General features: G+C 44.0%; 1 protein-coding gene across 1 annotated transcript; it reads right to left on the reverse strand.

Annotated features, from left to right (window-relative positions):
- Positions 1–1,194: 1,194 nt before the first annotated feature.
- scrn3 (secernin 3) lies at positions 1,195–20,227 on the reverse strand. The gene is made up of 9 exons (XM_061880011.1): positions 20,158–20,227; positions 19,843–20,012; positions 18,898–19,068; positions 18,632–18,813; positions 18,365–18,564; positions 6,518–6,730; positions 6,289–6,451; positions 1,517–1,697; positions 1,195–1,441 (listed from the first exon to the last, which is right to left on the reverse strand). Exons 2-9 carry the CDS (start codon positions 19,882–19,884, stop codon positions 1,277–1,279), a joined length of 1,317 nt encoding a protein of 438 aa, XP_061735995.1. The 5' UTR covers positions 19,885–20,012; positions 20,158–20,227; the 3' UTR covers positions 1,195–1,276.
- Positions 20,228–20,443: the final 216 nt, after the last annotated feature.

A 20,443-nucleotide genomic window follows, 5' to 3' on the forward strand; every position in this document is an offset into this window, starting at 1 on the left:
TGTAACTTCCGTTAGGAATGTCGTACAGACACAAAACAAAAACCTCTATGTAGGTCTGACTTAGACCTAGATTTAATACATTGACATCCTTCAGCGAAAATCAACAGGAAGTTGGCAAAAACCCCTTCAAAACAGAAGTATCCTAAAAAAATGTCATTTTTGCCTCTTTGACCCCCTTAAAATGCTTCAAAACTCACCAAACTGGACACACACATCAGGACTGGTGAAAATTGCGATCTAATTAAAAAACAAACCCTAAAACTCCAAATTGCGCTCTAGCGCCCCCTAGGAATAAAACACAGACAAAACTGCTCTTGGGAAGAAAACACACACAAAACTGTTTATAACTTCCGGTAGGAATGTCGTAGAGACATGAAACAAAAACTTCTCTGTAGGTCTCACTTAGACCTAAATTTCATTCCTTGCCATCTTTGAGCAAAAATCAACAGGTAGTTGGCAACTACCCCTTCAAAACAAAAGTTTTGTAAAAACCCCGTCACCTTTTTTCAAACATTATCTCCTCTGAGCGCGTTTGTTGTGTCGGCTTCAAACTACCACAGGAGAGAGATTGAACCCTTCTGATTAAAAGTTGACGAAAAAGTTTTTCTAACTGCTCCGGTTTTGATTTTACGAGCCTTCAAAGAACTGATGCTGCTACGCTGCTCAAGATGGCCGCTTAAAAGCAGGAAGCACCAGAGTGACCACACAATGCAGAGAAGGTAGGTAATGTGCGGGTAAAGATATGTTGACTGGGTGAAAGAAGGAGGCACCAGTTTGACTCCAGGATACAGAGAAGGTAGGTAATGTGCAGGTAAAGATATGTTGACTGGGTGAAAGGAGGCGGCACCAGTTTGACTCCAGGATACAGAGAAGGTAGGTAATGTGCAGGTAAATATATCTGTTGTCTGGGTGATGGCAGGAAGCACCAGCATGTATGGGTGAAAGAAAGAAGCACCAGTTTGACCCCAGGATGCAGGGAAGGTAGGTAATGTGCAGGTAAAAATATGTTGAATGGGTGATGGCAGGAGGCACCAGCATGTATGGGTGAAAAAAAGATGCACCAGTGTGACCCCAGGATGCAGGGAAGGTAGGTAATGTGCAGGTAAAGATATGTTGAATGGGTAAAGGCGGGAAACACCAGCAAAAGTAGGTCCCGTCCATCACTGCTTGCAGCTTTAATTAAGTTTGAGACCGCTGATTGTACCATTTATTGAATCTTATATGCTCAAGCAGATGTGTTGTAACAAGTGAGACCTGCACTGTATCCAATTTTGAGTTAGAACTCTTTGCCGTACATCTCCATCTCGGCCCTCACGGAACTGGAAAACACGTCCAGCAAAATGTCCGGCTGCTTCACGCCACGACAAAGAATCTCCTCCATCTGTTTCATCCTGTCACCTTCTAACTTCCTCATGTTGTGCACCATCCTCTCTCCTCGCTCCTATGGGGAGGAACAACAACAACAACAACAAGTTTGAAGTGTCAAACTGCTGAAATGCAGATGTGTTTGTTTCACCTTCTGTGTGCCAATGATGGCAGCCACCGCCTCGTGTTTGCCAAACAGACCGTGCCTTCGGTCAGGCTTGCTCCGGAAACGCGGCTTCCTTTTTACCGGGTCATCTGGGCCGTGACTGGGGGACGTGGTCTCCTTTAGCTCCCCGACGTTTTGCAGGAAGATGAAGGGTTTGAACACAGACCTGGTGAACAAAGAGAAAGTTCTTACCGCATCTGCATCGCTTTGTTTAAGTTAAGACTTAAAGGCCTACTGAAATGAGATGTTTTTATTTAAACGGGGATAGCAGCTCCATTCTATGTGTCATACTTGATAATTTTGCCATATTTTTGCTGAAAGGATTTAGTAGAGAACATCCACGATAAAGTTTGCAACTTTTGGTCGCTAATAAAAAAGCCTTGCCTGTACCGGAAGTAGCAGACGATGTGTGTGTGTGTGATGTCACGGGTTGTGGAGCTCCTCACATCTGAACATTGTTTACAATCATGGCCACCAGCAGCAAGAGCGATTCAGACCGAGAAAACGACGATTTCCTCATTAATTTGAGTGAGGGTGAAAGATTCGTGGATGAGGAAAGTGAGAGTGAAGGACTAGGATAAAAAATAAAAAAAATAGACTGCAGAGCGATTCAGATGTTATTCGACACATTTACTAGGATAATTCTGGAAAATCCCTTATCTGCTTATTGTGTTACTAGTGTTTTAGTGAGATTATATGGTCGTACCTGAAAGCCGGAGGGGTGTGGTGACCGCCAGTGTCTTCCGAGGGAAGCCACTTTTCTCGACGAGGCGAAGGCAGCCGTTGGAGCCGGGTCGAAATCTTTATATTTTTTTCCATACTCCACGGTGGAAGCATCCGACGGTCGTGGCCGGACGGTGGGAGGAGGCAAGAGAAACGACGACATCCGCTCATGTCTACGGTAAGAGCCGACTTAATACCACTATTTTCTCACCGAAACCTGCCGGTTGACATGTGGTCGGGAACCATGTTCGCTTGACCGCTCTGTTCCATAGTAAAGCTTCACCGTCATCTTTCGGGAATGTAAACAAGGAAACACCGGCTGTGTTTGTGTTGCTAAAGGCGATACACAGCTTCCCACCTACATCTTTCTTCTTTGACGTCTCCATTATTAATTGAACAAATTGCAAAAGATTCAGCAACACAGATGTCCAGAATACTGTGTAATTATGCGATTAAAGCAGGCGACTTATAGCTGCGATCGGTGCTGGATCAAAATGTCTGCTACAATCCGTGACATCATGCGTACGCGTCATCATACCGCGACGTTTTCAACAGGATATTTGACGCGAAAATTTAAATTTGCAATTTAGTCAACTAAAAAGGCCGTTTTGTCATGTGTTGCAATGTTAATATTTCATCATTGATATATAAACTATCAGACTGTGTGGTCGCTAGTAGTGGCTTTCAGTAGGACTTTAAGTTAAAGTACTAATGATTGACACACACACACACACACACACACACACACACACACACTACTACAACCTACTCAGTGGCCTAGTGGTTGGTGTGAGTTCAAACCCCGGCCAAGTCATACCAAAGACTATAAAAATGGGAGCCCTTACCTCCATCAAGGGTTGAAATTGGGGGTTAAATCACCAAAAAATATTCCCAGGTGTGGCCACTGCTGCTGCCCACTGCTCCCCTCACCTCCCAGGATGGGTCAAATGCAGAGGACAAACTTCCCCACACCTAGTGTGTGTGACAATCATGAGTACTTGAACTAGGTGTGGCAAAATGATTCTCTGCATTTGACCCATCACGCTTGATTGAGGGGAGCAGTGAGCAGCAGCGGTGGCCACGCCTGGGAATCATTTTGGGTGATTTAACCCCCAAATCCAAGCCTTGATGCCGAGTGCCAAGCAGGGAGTTAATGGCTCCCATTTTTATAGTCCTTGGTATGACTCGGCCGGGGTTTGAACTCACAACCTACCCATCTCAGGGCGGACACTCTTGTTTGTGTGCCACTTCCTGTTTAGTGATTTTAAATGTATAAACCAGGCTTTCTCATTAGACATGACTATGAAGAGTTAAGATCAGGGATATTCAACTAAATTGTTTTGGGAGGACTATGTCCAGGAAGCTGAGGAGTCAGATCTCTCTTCACTAAAGTCCTATTTTGTATACTTCGGAAAACTAACGTCCTTCACCGTAGACGTTTGATTTTGGTCTATTCATTTTTGTCGGAGCGCTCTGATGTTTTTAGGGACCTTCTACAAAAAAAGCTAATCAAAGATCATCTCACTCCCAAGAGTCTTGCACAGTTTTTTTGAACTGACCACGGGGGGCCACCAGTTAAATAGCCCAGATGATTTTAAAAAAAAAAAGACAACCACAACTATAACTAAATAACATGACTAATGACGGCATCGGAAGTAAAGAAGTTACAGCCACAGCTTTATGGAAAATAATTGCCAAAAAGGAGAGGACTTTAAAGGGATGCGCCTTCGTCATGTACATCACAAGTTTGGACTTCAGTGTTTTATGTTTGCTGGCAAGGTAAAATGTTTACAATGTAGAGAATGCATATATTTTTAAGATCTCTTCCTCTATTCATAGTCATGTTTAAAGCAGCTAATTTCCATGTGTACTCTTTGTTTGTACCTTTTGTCCGCAAGTAAACTCTGTGCCTTACCTTGAAGGCGTTGGAATGCGGGAGTATGATGTACTCCCTTTTTACCTTTTTCTGTACTACAAACCCCGTTTCCATATGAGTTGGGAAATTGTGTTAGACGTAAATATAAACGGAATACAATGATTTGCAAATCCTTTTCAAGCCATATTCAGTTGAATATGCTACAAAGACAACATATTTGATGTTCAAACTCATAAACATTTTCTTTTTTTTTTTTTGCAAATAATCATTAACTTTAGAATTTGATGCCAGCAACACGTGACAAAGAAGTTGGGAAAGGTGGCAATAAATACTGATAAAGTTGAGGAATGCTCATCAAACACTTATTTGGAACATCCCACAGGTGTGCAGGCTAATTGGGAACAGGTGGGTGCCATGATTGGCTATAAAAACAGCTTCCCAAAAAATGCTCAGTCTTTCACAAGAAAGGATGGGGCGAGGTACACCCCTTTGTCCACAACTGCGTAAGCAAATAGTCAAACAGTTTAAGAACAACCTTTCTCAAAGTGCAATTGCAAGAAATTTAGGGATTTCAACATTTACGCTCCATAATATCATCAAAAGGTTCAGAGAATCTAAAGAAATCACTCCACGTAAGCAGCATGGCCGGAAACCAACATTGAATGACCGTGACCTTCCATCCCTCAGACGGCACAGTATCAAAAACCGACATCAATCTCTAAAGGATATCACCACATGGGCTCAGGAACACTTCAGAAAACCACTGTCACTTAATAAAGTTTGTCGCTACATCTGTAAGTGTACGTTAAAGCTCTACTATGCAAAGCGGAAGCCATTTATCAACAACGTCCAGAAACGCCGCCGGCTTCTCTGGGCCGCAAGATCATCGAAGATGGACTGATGCAAAGTGGAAAAGTGTTCTGTGGTCTGACGAGTCCACATTTCAAATTGTTTTTGGAAATATTCGACATCGTGTCATCCGGACCAAAGGGGAAGCGAACCATCCAGACTGTTATCGACAAAAATTTCAAAAGCCAGCATGTGTGATGGTATGGGGGTGCATTAGTGCCCAAGGCATGGGTAACTTACACATCTGTGAAGGCACCATTAATGCTGAAAGGTACATACAGGTTTTGGAACAACATATGCTGCCATCTAAGCGCCATCTTTTTCATGGACGCCCCTGCTTATTTCAGCAAGACAATGCCAAGCCACATTCAGCATGTGTTACAACAGCTTGGCTTCGTAAAAAAAGAGTGCGGGTACTTTCCTGGCCCGCCTGCAGTCTAGACATGTCTCCCATGGAAAATGTGTGGCGCATTATGAAGCGTAAAATACGACAGCGGAGACCCCGGACTGTTGAAGGACTGAAGCTCTACATAAAACAAGAATGGGAAAGAATTCCACTTTCAAAGCTTCAACAATTAGTTTCCTCAGTTCCAACAACGTTGGAGTGTTGTTAAAAGAAAAGGTGATGTAACACAGTGGTGAACATGCCCTTTCCCAACTACTTTGGCACGTGTTGCAGCCATGAAATTCTTAAGTTAATTATTATTTGCAAAAAAAAAAATAAAGTTTATGAGTTTGAACATCAAATATGTTGTCTTTGTAGTGCATTCAACTGAATATGGGTTGAAAAGGATTTGCAAATCATTGTAGTCCGTTCATATTTACATCTAAGACAATTCCTCAACTCATATGGAAACAGGGTTTGTAGAACAATGAGGTTGTATTCCTTTCTGGGCGAGGGGGGCACGGTTTTCGTACTCAATAAGTTGTCTCTTCCCGTTTGATTTTCAGACCGCTTCAAGATGCCTCTATTAACGGACTGTAGGACTGGTCTCCTAAAGCTTTAGTAAAACTTGATGATACTCCTTTTCAGTCTTGATGGTCCTTCTTACTCAACATATGTCCTCCGAAAGAACTTGGGATTGACCAGTGACTCCCTGAGAGGAAGACTGGTCAGACGCAACAACACTTGTCTAGGTAAAAATGTCAATGCATGTGTTACCACCAGTCCAGGACCCTCCATACAACAGGAGCACTTAAGTGTTTTTAGGAAATTTGCTGCATATTCTTTGGTCTCCGAAGTTTGACACTAAACCTGGATATGGAGTCAGTGGAATAGCCCTGGTTCTGGATTGTTCAGGAGCTGTACCTGTCAGGGTCTGGAGTAGCAGTGAAATAGTGAACCCCTGGAAGAGCCGGATCCACAGGTACCACCGACACCATGCTGCCTGTCGTCATGAACATGCCCTCCATATTTATGCCACTCTCTTTATCCCTCAGGATGTCCATCATTGTCTGAGCAGAGATGCGTCCTTTATCAGAAAGAAACATGCATCATGAATGTTGTCACCTGATCACCAACACGTGAATGGAGCTACCATTGCTCTTTTGCAGCAGCTTCTTCCCTTCGCAGTACCGACTCCCCGAGGCTTCGATTCTGGACGTGTTCATGTGGGAGTACGCGGCAGCGAAGTTGAACGGAGCCTCTCCATCCCACCAGCCGTTGCTTTGTGCATACTTGCGTAAGTCAGGGTGCTCTTTGTCTATCTTTGTAGTGATGCTGTACTCGTTTGAGATGTTGCGGTAGCCGCCTAATGAAGCAACAGGACAAATGACATACTGTCGTTCACATCAGATAGAATCAATCCATCAATCAATCAATCAATCAATGTTTACTTATATAGCCCTAAATCACTAGTGTCTCAAAGGGCTGCACAAACCACTACGACATCCTCGGTAGACCCACATAAGGGCAAGAAAAACTCACACCCAGTGGGACGTCGGTGACAATGATGACTATGAGAACCTTGGAGAGGAGGAAAGCAATAGATGTCGAACGGGTCTAACATGATACTGTGAAAGTTCAATCTATAATGGATCCAACACAGTCGCGTGAGTCCAGTCCAAAGCGGATCCAACGCAGCAGCGAGAGTCCCGTTCACAGCGGAGCCAGCAGGAAACCATCCCAAGCGGAGGCGGATCAGCAGCGCAGAGATTTCCCCAGCCGATACACAGGCAAGCAGTACATGGCCACCGGATCGGACCGGACCCCTTCCACAAGGGAGAGTGGGACATAGAAGAAAAAGAAAAGAAACGGCAGATCAACTGGTCTAAAAAGGGAGTCTATTTAAAGGCTAGAGTATACAAATGAGTTTTAAGGTGAGACTTAAATGCTTCTACTGAGATAGAAGAAAGAATCATTTGTTTAAAACAGACCTGGGCAAATTAAGGCCTGTCAAGCTTTTCAATCTGGCCTGCCGGAAACTCATATATTATTTTTTACGTTTTTTAAGATATAAAGGGTAGCTGCAATTATTATGTGCACTCATGTTTTCTAATCACCCTAAGTCTTCAACTATACTAAGTCTTTCCATGCTTGGAATCTGCGCTTTTGCATGATATATTACTTACTATGGTCATCTAATTAGTTACTATGGTCATCTAATTAGTTACTATGGTCATCTAATTAGTTATTATGGTCATCTAATTAGTTACTACGGTCATCTAAGTCAGTGTTTTTCAACCACTGTGCCGCCGCACACTAGTGTGCCGTGAGACCCAGTCTGGTGTGCCGTGGAAGGTTATGTAATTTCACCTATTTGGGGTAAAGTCTGGAAAAGATGTGTTGTTGTTGAGTATCGGTGCTGTCTAGAGTTTGGCAGAGTAACAATGTGTACTCTTCAATCAATCAATCAATCAATCAATGTTTACTCATATAGAACTAGATCACGAGTGTCTCAAAGGGCTGCACAAGCCAGAACAACATCCTCGGCTCAGATCCCACACCAGGGCTCAAGAAAAAACTAATCAATACTCTTTAATACCAGCAAATGGCAGCTTTGTAGATGTCCGAACATGGTTCGTCATGATCTCAATATACAGATGACAGTGGGAGGCAGGTTGCAGGTAAAAAGCTATCTAATGCTAAAACCAAAAGTAAACAAAAGGTTAGTGCCCCTAAGAAAAGACATTGACGCTTAGGGAACAAAACTAAAACTGAACTGGCTACAAAGTAAACAAAAACAGAATGCTGGACGACAGCAAAGACTTACTGTGGAGCAAAGACAGAGTACATCCGAACATGACATGACAATCAACAATGTCTCCACAAAGAAGGATAGCAACATCTTGAATATTATTGATTGCTAAAACCAAGTAGATACGGGGAATAGCGCTCAAGGAAGACATGAAACTGCGACAGGAAAATACCAACAAAACAGGAGAAGTCACCAAAATAGGAGCGCAAGACAAGAAGTAAAACACTACACACAGGAAAACAGCAAAAAAGTCCAAATAAGTCAGGGTGTGATGTGACAGGTGGTGACAGTACACCTACTTTGAGACAAAAGCTGTAGTCATGCATGCTTGCTTATGCTTTAAAGTCATATCCAACAATTGTGACAACGACTTTTTACTGTCAACTGATTTTCATTTTTTTGTGATTTCTGCAGGTGGTGTGCCTGCGGAATATTTCAATGAAAAAAATGTGCCTTGGCTCAAAAAAGGTTGAAAAACACTGTTTTAAGTCACAGCAGCTCAGATGAGCACCAAGCAGTGTGGGTGGGGAGCGTTTCCACAGAGTGTCAGCCTGAAATGTGGGTGTCAGGGACAGCTGCGGAAGGAGATTGTGACAACCATCCATCATCTTCCGCTTATCCGAGGTCGGGTCGCGGGGGCAGCAGCCTAAGCAGGGAAGCCCAGACTTCCCTCTCCCCAGCCACTTCGTCTAGCTCTTCCCGGGGGATCCCGAGGCGTTCCCAGGCCAGCCGGGAGACAGAGTCTTCCCAACGTGTCCTTTTAGTTTCCTCTGCCGTGTGGTGGGTCTCTCCCTTAGAGATAGGGTGAGAAGCTCTGCCATCCGGGAGGAACTCAAAGTAAAGCCGCTGCTTCTCCGCATCGAGAGGAGCCAGATGAGGTGGCTCGGGCATCTGGTCAGGATGCCACCCGAACGCCTCCCTAGGGAGGTGTTTAGGGCACGTCCAGTCGGCAGGAGGCCACGGGGAGAAGATTGTGACAACAACGTTCTAAGAATGAGTGATGTATCAGATTGTAGGTAAGTTAATTTTTTACCTTTCGCGTTCATACTTTGCTGTTTGTTGCATTTTTGCGGCCTGTTAAGCTTTTCAATCTGGCCCGCCGGACATGCCCAAATCATTTTCATTTTTTATTTTTTTAAGATGTAAAGGGTAGCTGCCATTACGATGTGCACTCATCTTTTCTAGATAGATAGATAGTACTTTATTTATTCCTTCAGGAGAGTTCCTTCAGGAAAATTAAAATTCCAGCAGCAGTGTACAGAGTTGAGATCAATTTAAAAAAAATCACCCTAAGTCAGGGGTAGGGAACCTATGGCTCTAGAGCCAGATGTGGCTCTTTTGATGACTGCATCTGGCTCTCAGATAAATCTTACTTGACGTTGCTTAACACGATAAGTGGTAATCACAGTGTTGAAAATAACGTTTAAAATATAAAACGTTCTCATGCATTTGAATCCATTCATCCGTTTCTATCGCACCTGTTCAAGAAGTTGCATTAATAGTCAAAAGTATTTTATATATTATTGGTTAGCTTCAGAATAGAATAACAAGGTTATTAAAAAGAATAAGAGATGCACGCATTTGTTCGTTGTAATCAGGGAAAGTCCAAATAAAAGAGGTGTAGAATTCTCTTGTTTCTCCTCATTGAGCTAAATTGAATCCTGTCTCTGTTTGATTCCTTGCTTCTTGTCTGTTTAATAGATGTCATCAGTGTTTGAACCTGACAGTTGTATTCAGTGTTAAAAATATTATATGGAAATACATTTTAAAATATTTGGCTTTAATGGCTCCCTCAGTCAAAAAGGTTCCTGACCCCTGCCCTAAGTCTTCAACTATTCTAAGTATTTACATGCTTGGAATCTGCACTTTTGCATGATATACTAGTTAGACGCAGAAGGAGATTTTTACAACAAAGTTCTAAAGCTTAGTGATGTATCACATGTATCAGATTGTAGCTGGCTTTATTTTTTTTTACCCTTTATGGTCTTAATTTGTGTTGTGTTTGGCTTGATTGTAAAATATGTGGATGGAGAGGGGGTGTGATGTTCATATGTTGTCAATATTCAGTGTTTTATCCTTCATAGTTAATATTGTAAATCCCACAGTCTTTATTTTCATGAACACTCTGGCTGTCTCATTCATCCATCCATCCATCCATTTTCTACCGCTTATTCCCTTTTGGGGTCGCGGGGGGCGCTGGCGCCTATCTCAGCTACAATCGGGCAGAAGGCGGGGTACACCCTGGACAAGTCGCCACCTCATCGCAGGGCCAACACAGATAGACAGACAACATTCACACTCACATTCACACACTAGGGCCAATTTAGTGTTGCCAATCAACCTATCCCCAGGTGCATGTCTTTGGAGGTGGGAGGGGCCTATCTCCAGGTGCATGTCTTTGGAGGTGGGAGGGGCCTATCCCCAGGTGCATGTCTTTGGAGGCGGGAGGAAGCCGGAGTACCCGGAGGGAACCCATGCATTCACGGGGAGAACATGCAAACTCCACACAGAAAGATCCCGAGCCTGGATTTGAACCCAGGACTGCAGGACCTTTGTATTGTGAGGCAGACGCACTAACCCCTCTGCCACCGTGAAGCCCCTGTCTCATTCAGTTAAAAAAATTTAAAATTCCATTCCGTTTTTTCAGGCAGTCTGTCATAACATTTTTAGCTTTCAATCAAACGTTATAGTGAGGTTTTGTATTAGTGTTCTTAAAAATAGATATGCAAGTCCCCAGATACATTTTATTTTCTATAATTAAAATAATTGCCCAGGCCTGGTTTAAGAGCATTTGAGAGTTTCCTTTAGTTCCTTGGACAAACTCGCCCTCTAGTGCACAAAAAGTGTAAGACTTAAGAGAGAATGGAGCCTGTCTGCTTGCAGTCATTGAGATATCTTCCATTGAACTGGAATGGAAAATATGAATACCATTGACTCTTTGTGTCATAGTACCTAATAACACAGTAAGTGCTACAATTAGTCAATAATTACTTTCTACATTTCTATAATCCTTGTCCTCATTCCGGTCATGAGTGAGTTGGAGCCATGCCTGCCTTTCCCAGCAGAGATGTTGCAATGAAGACTTAAAACTAGAGATGTCCGATAATGGCTTTTTTGCCGATATTGTCCAACTCCATCCATCATCTTCCGCTTATCCGAGGTCGGGTCGCGGGGGCAACAGCCTAAGCAGGGAAACCCAGACTTCCCTCTCCCCAGCCACTTCGTCTAGCTCTTCCCGGGGGATCCCGAGGCGTTCCCAGGCCAGCCGGGAGACATAGTCTTCCCAACGTGTCCTGGGTCTTCCCCGAGGCCTCCTACCGGTTGGACGTGCCCTAAACACCTCCCTAGGGAGGCGTTCGGGTGGCATCCTGACCAGATGCCCGAACCACCTCATCTGGCTCCTCTCCATGTGGAGGAGCAGCGGCTTTACTTTGAGTTCCTCCCGGATGGCAGAGCTTCTCACCCTATCTCTAAGGGAGAGACCTGGAAACTCACTTGGGCCGCTTGTACCCGTGATCTTATCCTTTCGGTCATGACCCAAAGCTCATGACCATAGGTGAGGATGGGAACGTAGATGGACCGGTAAATTGAGAGCTTTGCCTTCCGGCTCAGCTCCTTCTTCACCACAACGGATCGGTACAACGTCCGCATTACTGAAGACGCCGCACCGATCCGCCTGTCGATCTCTTAATGACCTATTTCGATATCAACCGATACCCATATATATAGTGGTGGAATGAACACATTATTATGCCTAATTTTGTTTTGATGCCCTGCTGGATGCAGTAAACAATGTAACACGGTTTTCCAAAATAAGAGAACAACGTCAACTCAAATTATGGAAAAAAGGGCCAACATGGCACTGCCATGTTTATTATTGAAGTTACAAAATGTTTGTTTTTTTTAAACTTGCCTCAAAACTGCAGCTTGGAATTTGGGACATGCTCTCCCTGAGATAATCCTGATAACAACTACAACTATGGGAAATACTTGTACTTTCACAAAGTGCGTTATTTATTGTTTTTTTAAACATGCCTCGGAAAAGGGTGGAATGCCATCTCCGGGTTGGGGAGGAGACCCTGCCCCAAGTGGAGGAGTTCAAGTACCTAGGAGTCTTGTTCACGAGGGAGGGAAGAGTGGATGGTGAGATCGACAGGCGGATCGGTGCGGCGTCTTCAGTAATGCGGACGTTGTACCGATCCGTTGTGGTGAAGAAGGAGCTGAGCCGGAAGGCAAAGCTCTCAATTTACCGGTCGATCTACGTTCCCATCCTCACCTATGGTCATGAGCTTTGGGTCATGACCGAAACGACAAGATCACGGGTACAAGCGGCCCAAATGAGTTTCCTGCTCTCCCTTAGAGATAGGGTGAGAAGCTCTGCCATCCGGGAGGAACTCAAAGTAAAGCCGCTGCTCCTCCACATGGAGAGGAGCCAGATGAGGTGGTTCGGGCATCTGGTCAGGAAGCCACCCGAACGCCTCCCTAGGGAGGTGTTTAGGGCACGTCCAACCGGTAGGAGGCCACGGGGAAGACCCAGGACACGTTGGGAAGACTATGTCTCCCGGCTGGCCTGGGAACGCCTCGGGATCCCCCGGGAAGAGCTAGACGAAGTGGCTGGGGAGAGGGAAGTCTGGGTTTCCCTGCTTAGGCTGTTGCCCCCGCGACCCGACCTCGGATAAGCAGAAGAAGATGGATGGATGGATGGAATAAACATGCCTCAAAACAACAGCTACAAAAACAATGAAGGCACACAGCTTCAGTCCAGTGTATACTAGAGTCATGAAGTAAACAATAAGAGTCCTCATTTAGTGCAAGACTACCTGGCATACTGTATAACAGGACATCCATCTTCCACTTCTATTCATCGTGTATCTCCTTATGATTCTTGAAGAGGCACGAGATCAAATTGTTCGTATTAAAGGAAGACATCTTGGTTGCTCCTCGCATAACCAACTTTTTGCTGTCATTGCAAATTGCCCGTTTTTTATCCGTCAGACACTTTAAAATAATCCCAAACCATAGACATGGTGTTGTTAGTCAGTCACCGAGCAAGCTGGCTTGGTAGCCACGGCTACAGCACCGGCAACAACACACTCTTGTTGTTGCTTTGATGAGGTCATCATGCTGAAGTCGTCAACTACTGTGTTGTGTGTGGTAAAGGGGAGGGGCTGCTGACTAAGATATGTACCGCTCCATACAGCGGCGTTTTAAAAAGTAATTAATTTTACTTTTTGAAACCGATACCGATAATTTCCGATATTACATTTTAAGCATTTATCGGCTGATAATATCTGCAAACCCATATTATCGGACATCTCTACTTAAAACACAAGATCTCCCAACTGAGACACTGACTCGTTATCTCCTCAATCTTATACTAAAAAAATATATTGGTCATTTTTGTAATTTACTATCCATCCATCCATTTTCTACCGCTTATTCCCTTTTGGGGTCGCGGGGGGCGCTGGCGCCTATCTCAGCTACAATCGGGCGGAAGGCGGGGTACACCCTGGACAAGTCGCCACCTCATCGCAGGGCCAACACAGATAGACAACATTCACACACTAGGGCCAATTTAGTGTTGCCAATCAACCTATCCCCAGGTGCATGTCTTTGGAGGTGGGAGGGGCCTATCCCCAGGTGCATGTCTTTGGAGGTGGGAGGGGCCTATCCCCAGGTGCATGTCTTTGGAAGTGGGAGGAAGCCGGAGTACCCGGAGGGAACCCACGCATTCACGGGGAGAACATGCAAACTCCACACAGAAAGATCCCGAGCCTGGATTTGAACCCAGGACTGCAGGACCTTCGTATTGTGAGGCAGACGCACTAACCCCTCTGCCACCGTGAAGCCCATTGTAATTAACTAATTAAGAGGATTTCTTTAAAGACATCCTCTAAAATGAATGTGCATGTTTAAGTATTTATGGACCAAATGTCCCGTTGGGACAGAGGACCCTATTGTATTTCTAAGGTTTTATTATTATTATTATACCGCTGCCTCTTTGAGCTGTAATTTGACCCCCTTAACATGCTTCAAAACTCACCAAATTTAACACACGACAGGACTGGCGAAAATTGCCATCTAATCAAAAAAACAAAACCCAAAACTCAATATTGTGTTTTAGCGCCCCCTAGGAAAAACCCCAGACAAAACTGCTTGTAACCTCCGTTAGGAATGTCGTAGAGACATGAAACAAAAACCTCTGTTTTCATACATTGACATCTTTTAGCAAAAATCAACAGGAAGTTGGCAAAAATCTCTTCGAAACAAAAGTTTCCTAAAAAAATGTCCTCTTTGAGGTGTAATTTGACCCGCTTAAAATGCTTCAAAACTCACCAAACTGGACACACACATCAGGACTGGTGAAAATTGCGATCTAATAAAAAATAAAAAAATAAACTCAAAATTGCTCTCTAGCGCTCCCTGGGAATAAAACACAGACAAAACTGCTCTTGGGAAGAAAACACAGACAAAACTGCTTGTAACTTCCGGTAGGAATGTCATAGAGACATGAAACAAAAACCTCTATGTAGGTCTCACTTAGACCTAGATTTCTTACACTGACATCCTTCAGCAAAAATCAACAGGAAGTTGGCAAAAACCCCTTCAAAACAAATGTTTCCAAAAAGATGTCCTTTTTGCCTCTTTGAGCTGTAATTTGACCCGCTTAAAATGCTTCAAAACTCACCAAACTGGACACACACATCAGGACTGGCAAAAATTGCGATCTAATAAAAAAAACAAAAAAAACTCAAAATTGCACTCTGGCGCCCCCTGGGAATAAAACACAGAAAAAATTGCTCTTGGGAAGAAAACAGACAAAACTGCTTGTAACTTCTGTTAGGAATGACAGAGAGACATGAAACAAAAACATCTATGTTTTCATACATTGACATCTTTCAGCAAAAATCAACAGGAAGTTGGCAAAAACCCCTTCAAAACAAAAGTTTCCGAAAAAAATATTATTTTTGCCTCTTTGAGCTGTAATTTGACCCCCTTAAAATGCTTCAAAACTCACCAAACTTGGCACACACATCAGGACTGGCGAAAATTGCCATCTAATAAAAAAACAAAAACCCAAAACTCAAAATTGCACTCTAGCGCCCCCTGGGAATAAAACACAGACAAAACTGCTCTTGGGAAGAAAACACAGACAAAACTGCTTGTAACTTCCGTTACGAATGTCGTAGAGACATGACAAAAAAAAACCTATGTTTTCATACATTGACATCTTTCAGCAAAAATCAACAGGAAGTTGGCAAAAACCCCTTCAAAACTAAAGTTTCCTAAAAAAATTCATTTTTGCCTCTTTGAGCTGTAATTTGACCCCCTTGAAATGCTTCAAAACCCACCAAACTGGACACACACATCAGGACTGGCGAAAATTGCGATCTAATAAAAAAACAAAAACCCAAAACTCAAAATTGCACTCTAGCGCCCCCTGGGAATAAAACACAGACAAAACTGCTCTTGGGAAAAAAACACAGACAAAACTGCTTGTAACTTCCAGTAAGAATGTCATAGAGACATGAAACAAAAACCTCTATGTAGGTCTCACTTAGACCTAGATTTCTTACATTGACCTCCTTCAGCAAAAATCTACCGGAAGTTGTCAAAAACCCCTTCAAAACAAAAGTTTCCTAAAAAATGTCATTTTTGCCTCTTTGAGCTGTAATTTCATCCCCTTGAAATGCTTCAAAACTCACCAAACTGGACACACACATCAGGACTGGCGAAAATTCTGTTCTAATAAAAATAAAAAAAATAAAAAAAATTGTGCTCTAGCGCCCCCTAGGAATAAAACACAGACAAAACTGCTCTTGGGAAGAAAACACAGACAAAACTGCTTGTAACGTCCGGTAGGAATGTCATAGAGACATGAAACAAAAACCTCTATGTAGGTCTGACTTAGACATAGATTTCTTACACTGACCTCCTTCAGCAAAAATCAACAGGAAGTTGGCAAAAACCCCTTCAAAACAAAAGTTTCCTAAAAAATTTCATTTTTGCCTCTTGGAGCTGCAATTTCACCCCCTTAAAATGCTTCAAAACTCACCAAACTGGACACACATCAGGACTGGCGAAAATTCCGATCTAATAAAAAAAAATACTAAAACTCTAAATTGCGCTCTAGCGCCCCCTAGGAATAAAACACAGACAAAAGTGCTTGTAACTTCCGGTGGGAATGTCGTAGAGACATTAAACAAAAACCTTTATGTAGGTCTCACTTAGACCTACATTTCATTCATTTACATCCTTCAGCAAAAATCAACAGGAAGTTGGCAATTAATCCTTCAAAACAAAAGTTTTGTAAAAACCCGTCACCTTTTTTCAAACATTATCTCCTCTGAGCGCGTTTGTTGCGTCTGCTTCAAACTCGCACAGGAAACAGATTGAACCCTTCTGATTAAAAGTCGCGCAAAGAGTTTTTCTAACTGCTCCGATATTGATTTTACGAGCCTTCATAGAACCGCTGCGCTGATGCTGCTGCCCTGCTGCCGTCTCAAGATGGCCGCTTAAAAGCAGGAAGCACCAGCGTGACCACACAATGCAGAGAAGGTAGGTAATGTGCGGGTAAAGATATGTTGACTGGGTGAAAGAAAGAGGCACCAGTTTGACTCCAGGATACAGAGAAGGTAGGTAATGTGCAGGTAAAGATATGTTGTCTGGGTGATGGCAGGAAGCACCAGCATGTATGGGTGAAAGAAAGAAACACCAGTGTGACCCCAGGATGCAGGGAAGGTAGGTAATATGCAGGTAAAGATATGTTGACTGGGTGAAAGAAGGAGGCACCAGTTTGACACCAGGATACAGAGAAGGTAGGTAATGTGCAGGTAAAGATATGTTGTCTGAGTGATGGCAGGAAGCACCAGCGTGTATGGGTGACAGAAAGAAACACCAGTGTGACCCCAGGATGCAGGGAAGGTAGGTAATGTGCAGGTAAAGATATGTTGACTGGGTGAAAGAAGGAGGCACCAGTTTGACACCAGGATACAGAGAAGGTAGGTAATGTGCAGGTAAAGATATGTTGTCTGGGTGATGGCAGGAAGCACCAGCGTGTATGGGTGACAGAAAGAAACACCAGTGTGACCCCAGGATACAGGGAAGGTAGGTAATGTGCAGGTAAAGATATGTTGACTGGGTGATGGCAGGAAGCACCAGCGTGTATGGGTGAAAGAAAGAAACACCAGTGTGACCCCAGGATGCAGGGAAGGTAGGTAATGTACAGGTAAAGATATGTTGACTGGGTGAAAGAAGGAGGCACCAGTTTGACACCAGGATACAGAGAAGGTAGGTAAAGTGAAGGTAAAGATATGTTGTCTGGGTGATGGCAGGAAGCACCAGCATGTATGGGTGACAGAAAGAAACACCAGTGTGACCCCAGGATGCAGGGAAGGTAGGTAATATGCAGGTAAAGATATGTTGACTGTGTGAAAGAAGGAGGCACCAGTTTGACTCCAGGATACAGAGAAGGTAGGTAATGTGCAGGTAAAGATATGTTGTCTGGGTGATGGCAGGAAGCACCAGTTTGACTCCAGGATACAGAGAAGGTAGGTAATGTGCGGGTAAAGATATGTTGTCTGGGTGATGGCAGGAAGCACCAGTTTGACTCCAGGATACAGAGAAGGTAGGTAATGTGCGGGTAAAGATATGTTGACTGGGTGAAAGAAGGAGGCACCAGTTTGACACCAGGATACAGAGAAGGTAGGTAATGTGCAGGTAAAGATATGTTGTCTGAGTGATGGCAGGAAGCACCAGCGTGTATGGGTGACAGAAAGAAATACCAGTGTGACCCCAGGATGCAGGGAAGGTAGGTAATGTGCAGGTAAAGATATGTTGACTGGGTGAAAGAAGGAGGCACCAGTTTGACTCCAGGATACAGAGAAGGTATGTAATGTGCAGGTAAAGATATGTTGAATGGGTGATGGCAGGAAGCACCAGTATGTATGGGTGACAGAAAGAAGCACCAGCGTGACCCCAGGATGCAGGGAAGGTAGGTAATGTGCAGGTAAAGATATGTTGAATGGGTAAAGGCAGAAAACACCAGCAAAAGTCGGTCCTGTCCATCGCTGCTTGCCGCTTTAATTTAGTGCTATTTTTGCGGTCAAAGGTGATATCTACACACACACAAACGTATCACTGTGACTTGTCCTAGACTAAAAACCACATGACATTATTCCTCTGTACCTTCCACTCTCTCTGCAGCCCAGTGCTTCCCGGAGGTCTCCAGCACCCAAGCCTCTTTCCTGTCGGAGATGAGGAAGCTGTTGTGGTAAGTGAAACCACAGTCTTCTTCCAAGCAGCATCCACCTTGGCCATGTCTCTCCAGAAGCTCAGCTATGACATGCACCGATTTCTCCGCCGTGTCCGCCCTCTCGAGTGCCAGCCTGGAAGAAGCGGGCGTGTTGTCAGCTACTACGCTACTACCGAAGAGTCGTGGTAGTTGAGCGTCACCTGACAAGATCCATTCCGAGAAGAGCCTCCTCGGCATTGGCACTCTCTCTCCCCCACACCGCCTCATTCCCGATACACACTTGGTGCTCGTTGGCGCCCATTTCTGCGCCCCACAACCACGCCGGTCTGCTCAAAACCACCGCAAATGTGTGGGGAACTTGCTCGATCTCCATGTAAGTACACTTTGCACCGGGGCAGGTTGGGGAGAGCAGAGAGAAAAGCAGTTAAAATGTGCAAAATCTGAGGTTGATGCTTGTGTCACACACCTCAACCTTGGACCACTCTTCGTAGTCCGAGGCCGGGGAGTAAACCACCTCCTGGACTTCATCCTGAGGTCGGTCCGAGTTCTTTCCAAAGACGATGCGGTGACCCTCCGTGGAGGGGGGCAGAGCCACAAGAAGATGGCTGCATGGTGGATCAGCAGGAGCCAACACCACCTGTTTGGACAGATTTAACGTAGCATGAATAACATGTAAAGGAAGCATTTAAGTCCCATCTTAAAACTCATTTGTATACTCTAGCCTTGAAATAGACCCCCTTTTAAGACCAGTTGATCTGCCGTTTCTTTTCTTCTCTGCTTCATGGTGGGGGGGAGTGGGGGGGCACAATGTGGCGCTAGCTGCCCAAAGTCGAGACCCAGGGTGGGCCACTTATCTGTGCACTATGGACTGGACTCTCACTATTATGTTAGATCCACTATGGACTGGACTCTCACTATTATGTTAGATCCACTATGGACTGGACTCTCACTATTATGTTAGATCCACTATGGACTGGACTCTCACTATTATGTTAGATCCACTACGGACTGGACTCTCACTATTATGTTAGATCCACTATGGACTGGACTCTCACTATTATGTTAGATCCACTATGGACTGGACTCTCTCACTATTATGTTAGATCCACTATGGACTGGACTCTCACTATTATGTTAGATCCACTACGGACTGGACTCTCACTATTATGTTAGATCCACTATGGACTGGACTCTCACTATTATGTTAGATCCACAATGGACTGGACTCTCTCACTATATTGTTAGATCCACTATGGACTGGACTCTCACTATTATGTTAGATCCACTATGGACCGGACTCTCACTATTATGTTAGATCCACTATGGACTGGACCCTCACACTATTATGTTAGATCCACAATGGAATGGACTCACACTATTATGTTAGATCCACAATGGAATGGACTCTCACTATTATGTTAGATCCACTATGGACTGGACTCTCACACCACATTTGCGGTCCCCTCCAAGGTTTCTCGTTGTCATCCCATTGGGTTTAGTTTTTCCTTGCACTGACGTGGGATCTGACCCGAGGATGTCGTTGTGGTTTGTGCAGCTCTTTGAGACACTCGTGATTTTGTGCTATATGAGTAAACATTGATTGGTTGATTGATTAAAACACATCACGCCAATGTGGAGTATTACAACACAATTTGTCGCGCAGTATTACACACAACTATCAACAATGTGCCACAAGAAACAACAACTTTAACCTGCTCGTACTTACCCAATGTTTTAACGGCGCATGTATTTACGACAGTCACGTGACTAGACTGACATTCTGTGTTTGTTGTAATACGTTGACAAACATTTGCTTCATGTTAGTGATTTTTATATCATTTTATACAAACACGTGTTTCCTACATTTTAACGCATGGATTGGCCCTGGATTGCAATAGTGTTTTGTATTCTAAAACGACCTTTGCTTTGCCGAGATTTACGACACTTGCCCCGTTTATGGTTGGATTTTTTTTTAAATTAATAATGGAAACATTGTACATGTAGTTTTAAAT

The sequence above is a fragment of the Nerophis ophidion genome, linkage group LG19 (genome assembly GCF_033978795.1).
Source record: "Nerophis ophidion isolate RoL-2023_Sa linkage group LG19, RoL_Noph_v1.0, whole genome shotgun sequence".
In the NCBI taxonomy this organism is placed as follows: domain Eukaryota; kingdom Metazoa; phylum Chordata; class Actinopteri; order Syngnathiformes; family Syngnathidae; genus Nerophis; species Nerophis ophidion.

What these genes read in the sequence shown, in the direction of transcription:
- scrn3 (XM_061880011.1), bottom strand. Translation starts at nt 19,884, where the DNA reads ATGTGGTGTGAGAGTCCAGTCCATAGTGGATCTAACATAATA. An exon ending in ATAGTGGATCTAACATAATA is followed by an intron (nt 19,069 to 19,842) that starts GTGAGAGTCCAT and finishes CTGTCCAAACAG; the next exon opens with GTGGTGTTGGCTCCTGCTGA. An exon ending in CCATCATTGGCACACAGAAG is followed by an intron (nt 1,442 to 1,516) that starts GTGAAACAAACA and finishes TCCTCCCCATAG; the next exon opens with GAGCGAGGAGAGAGGATGGT.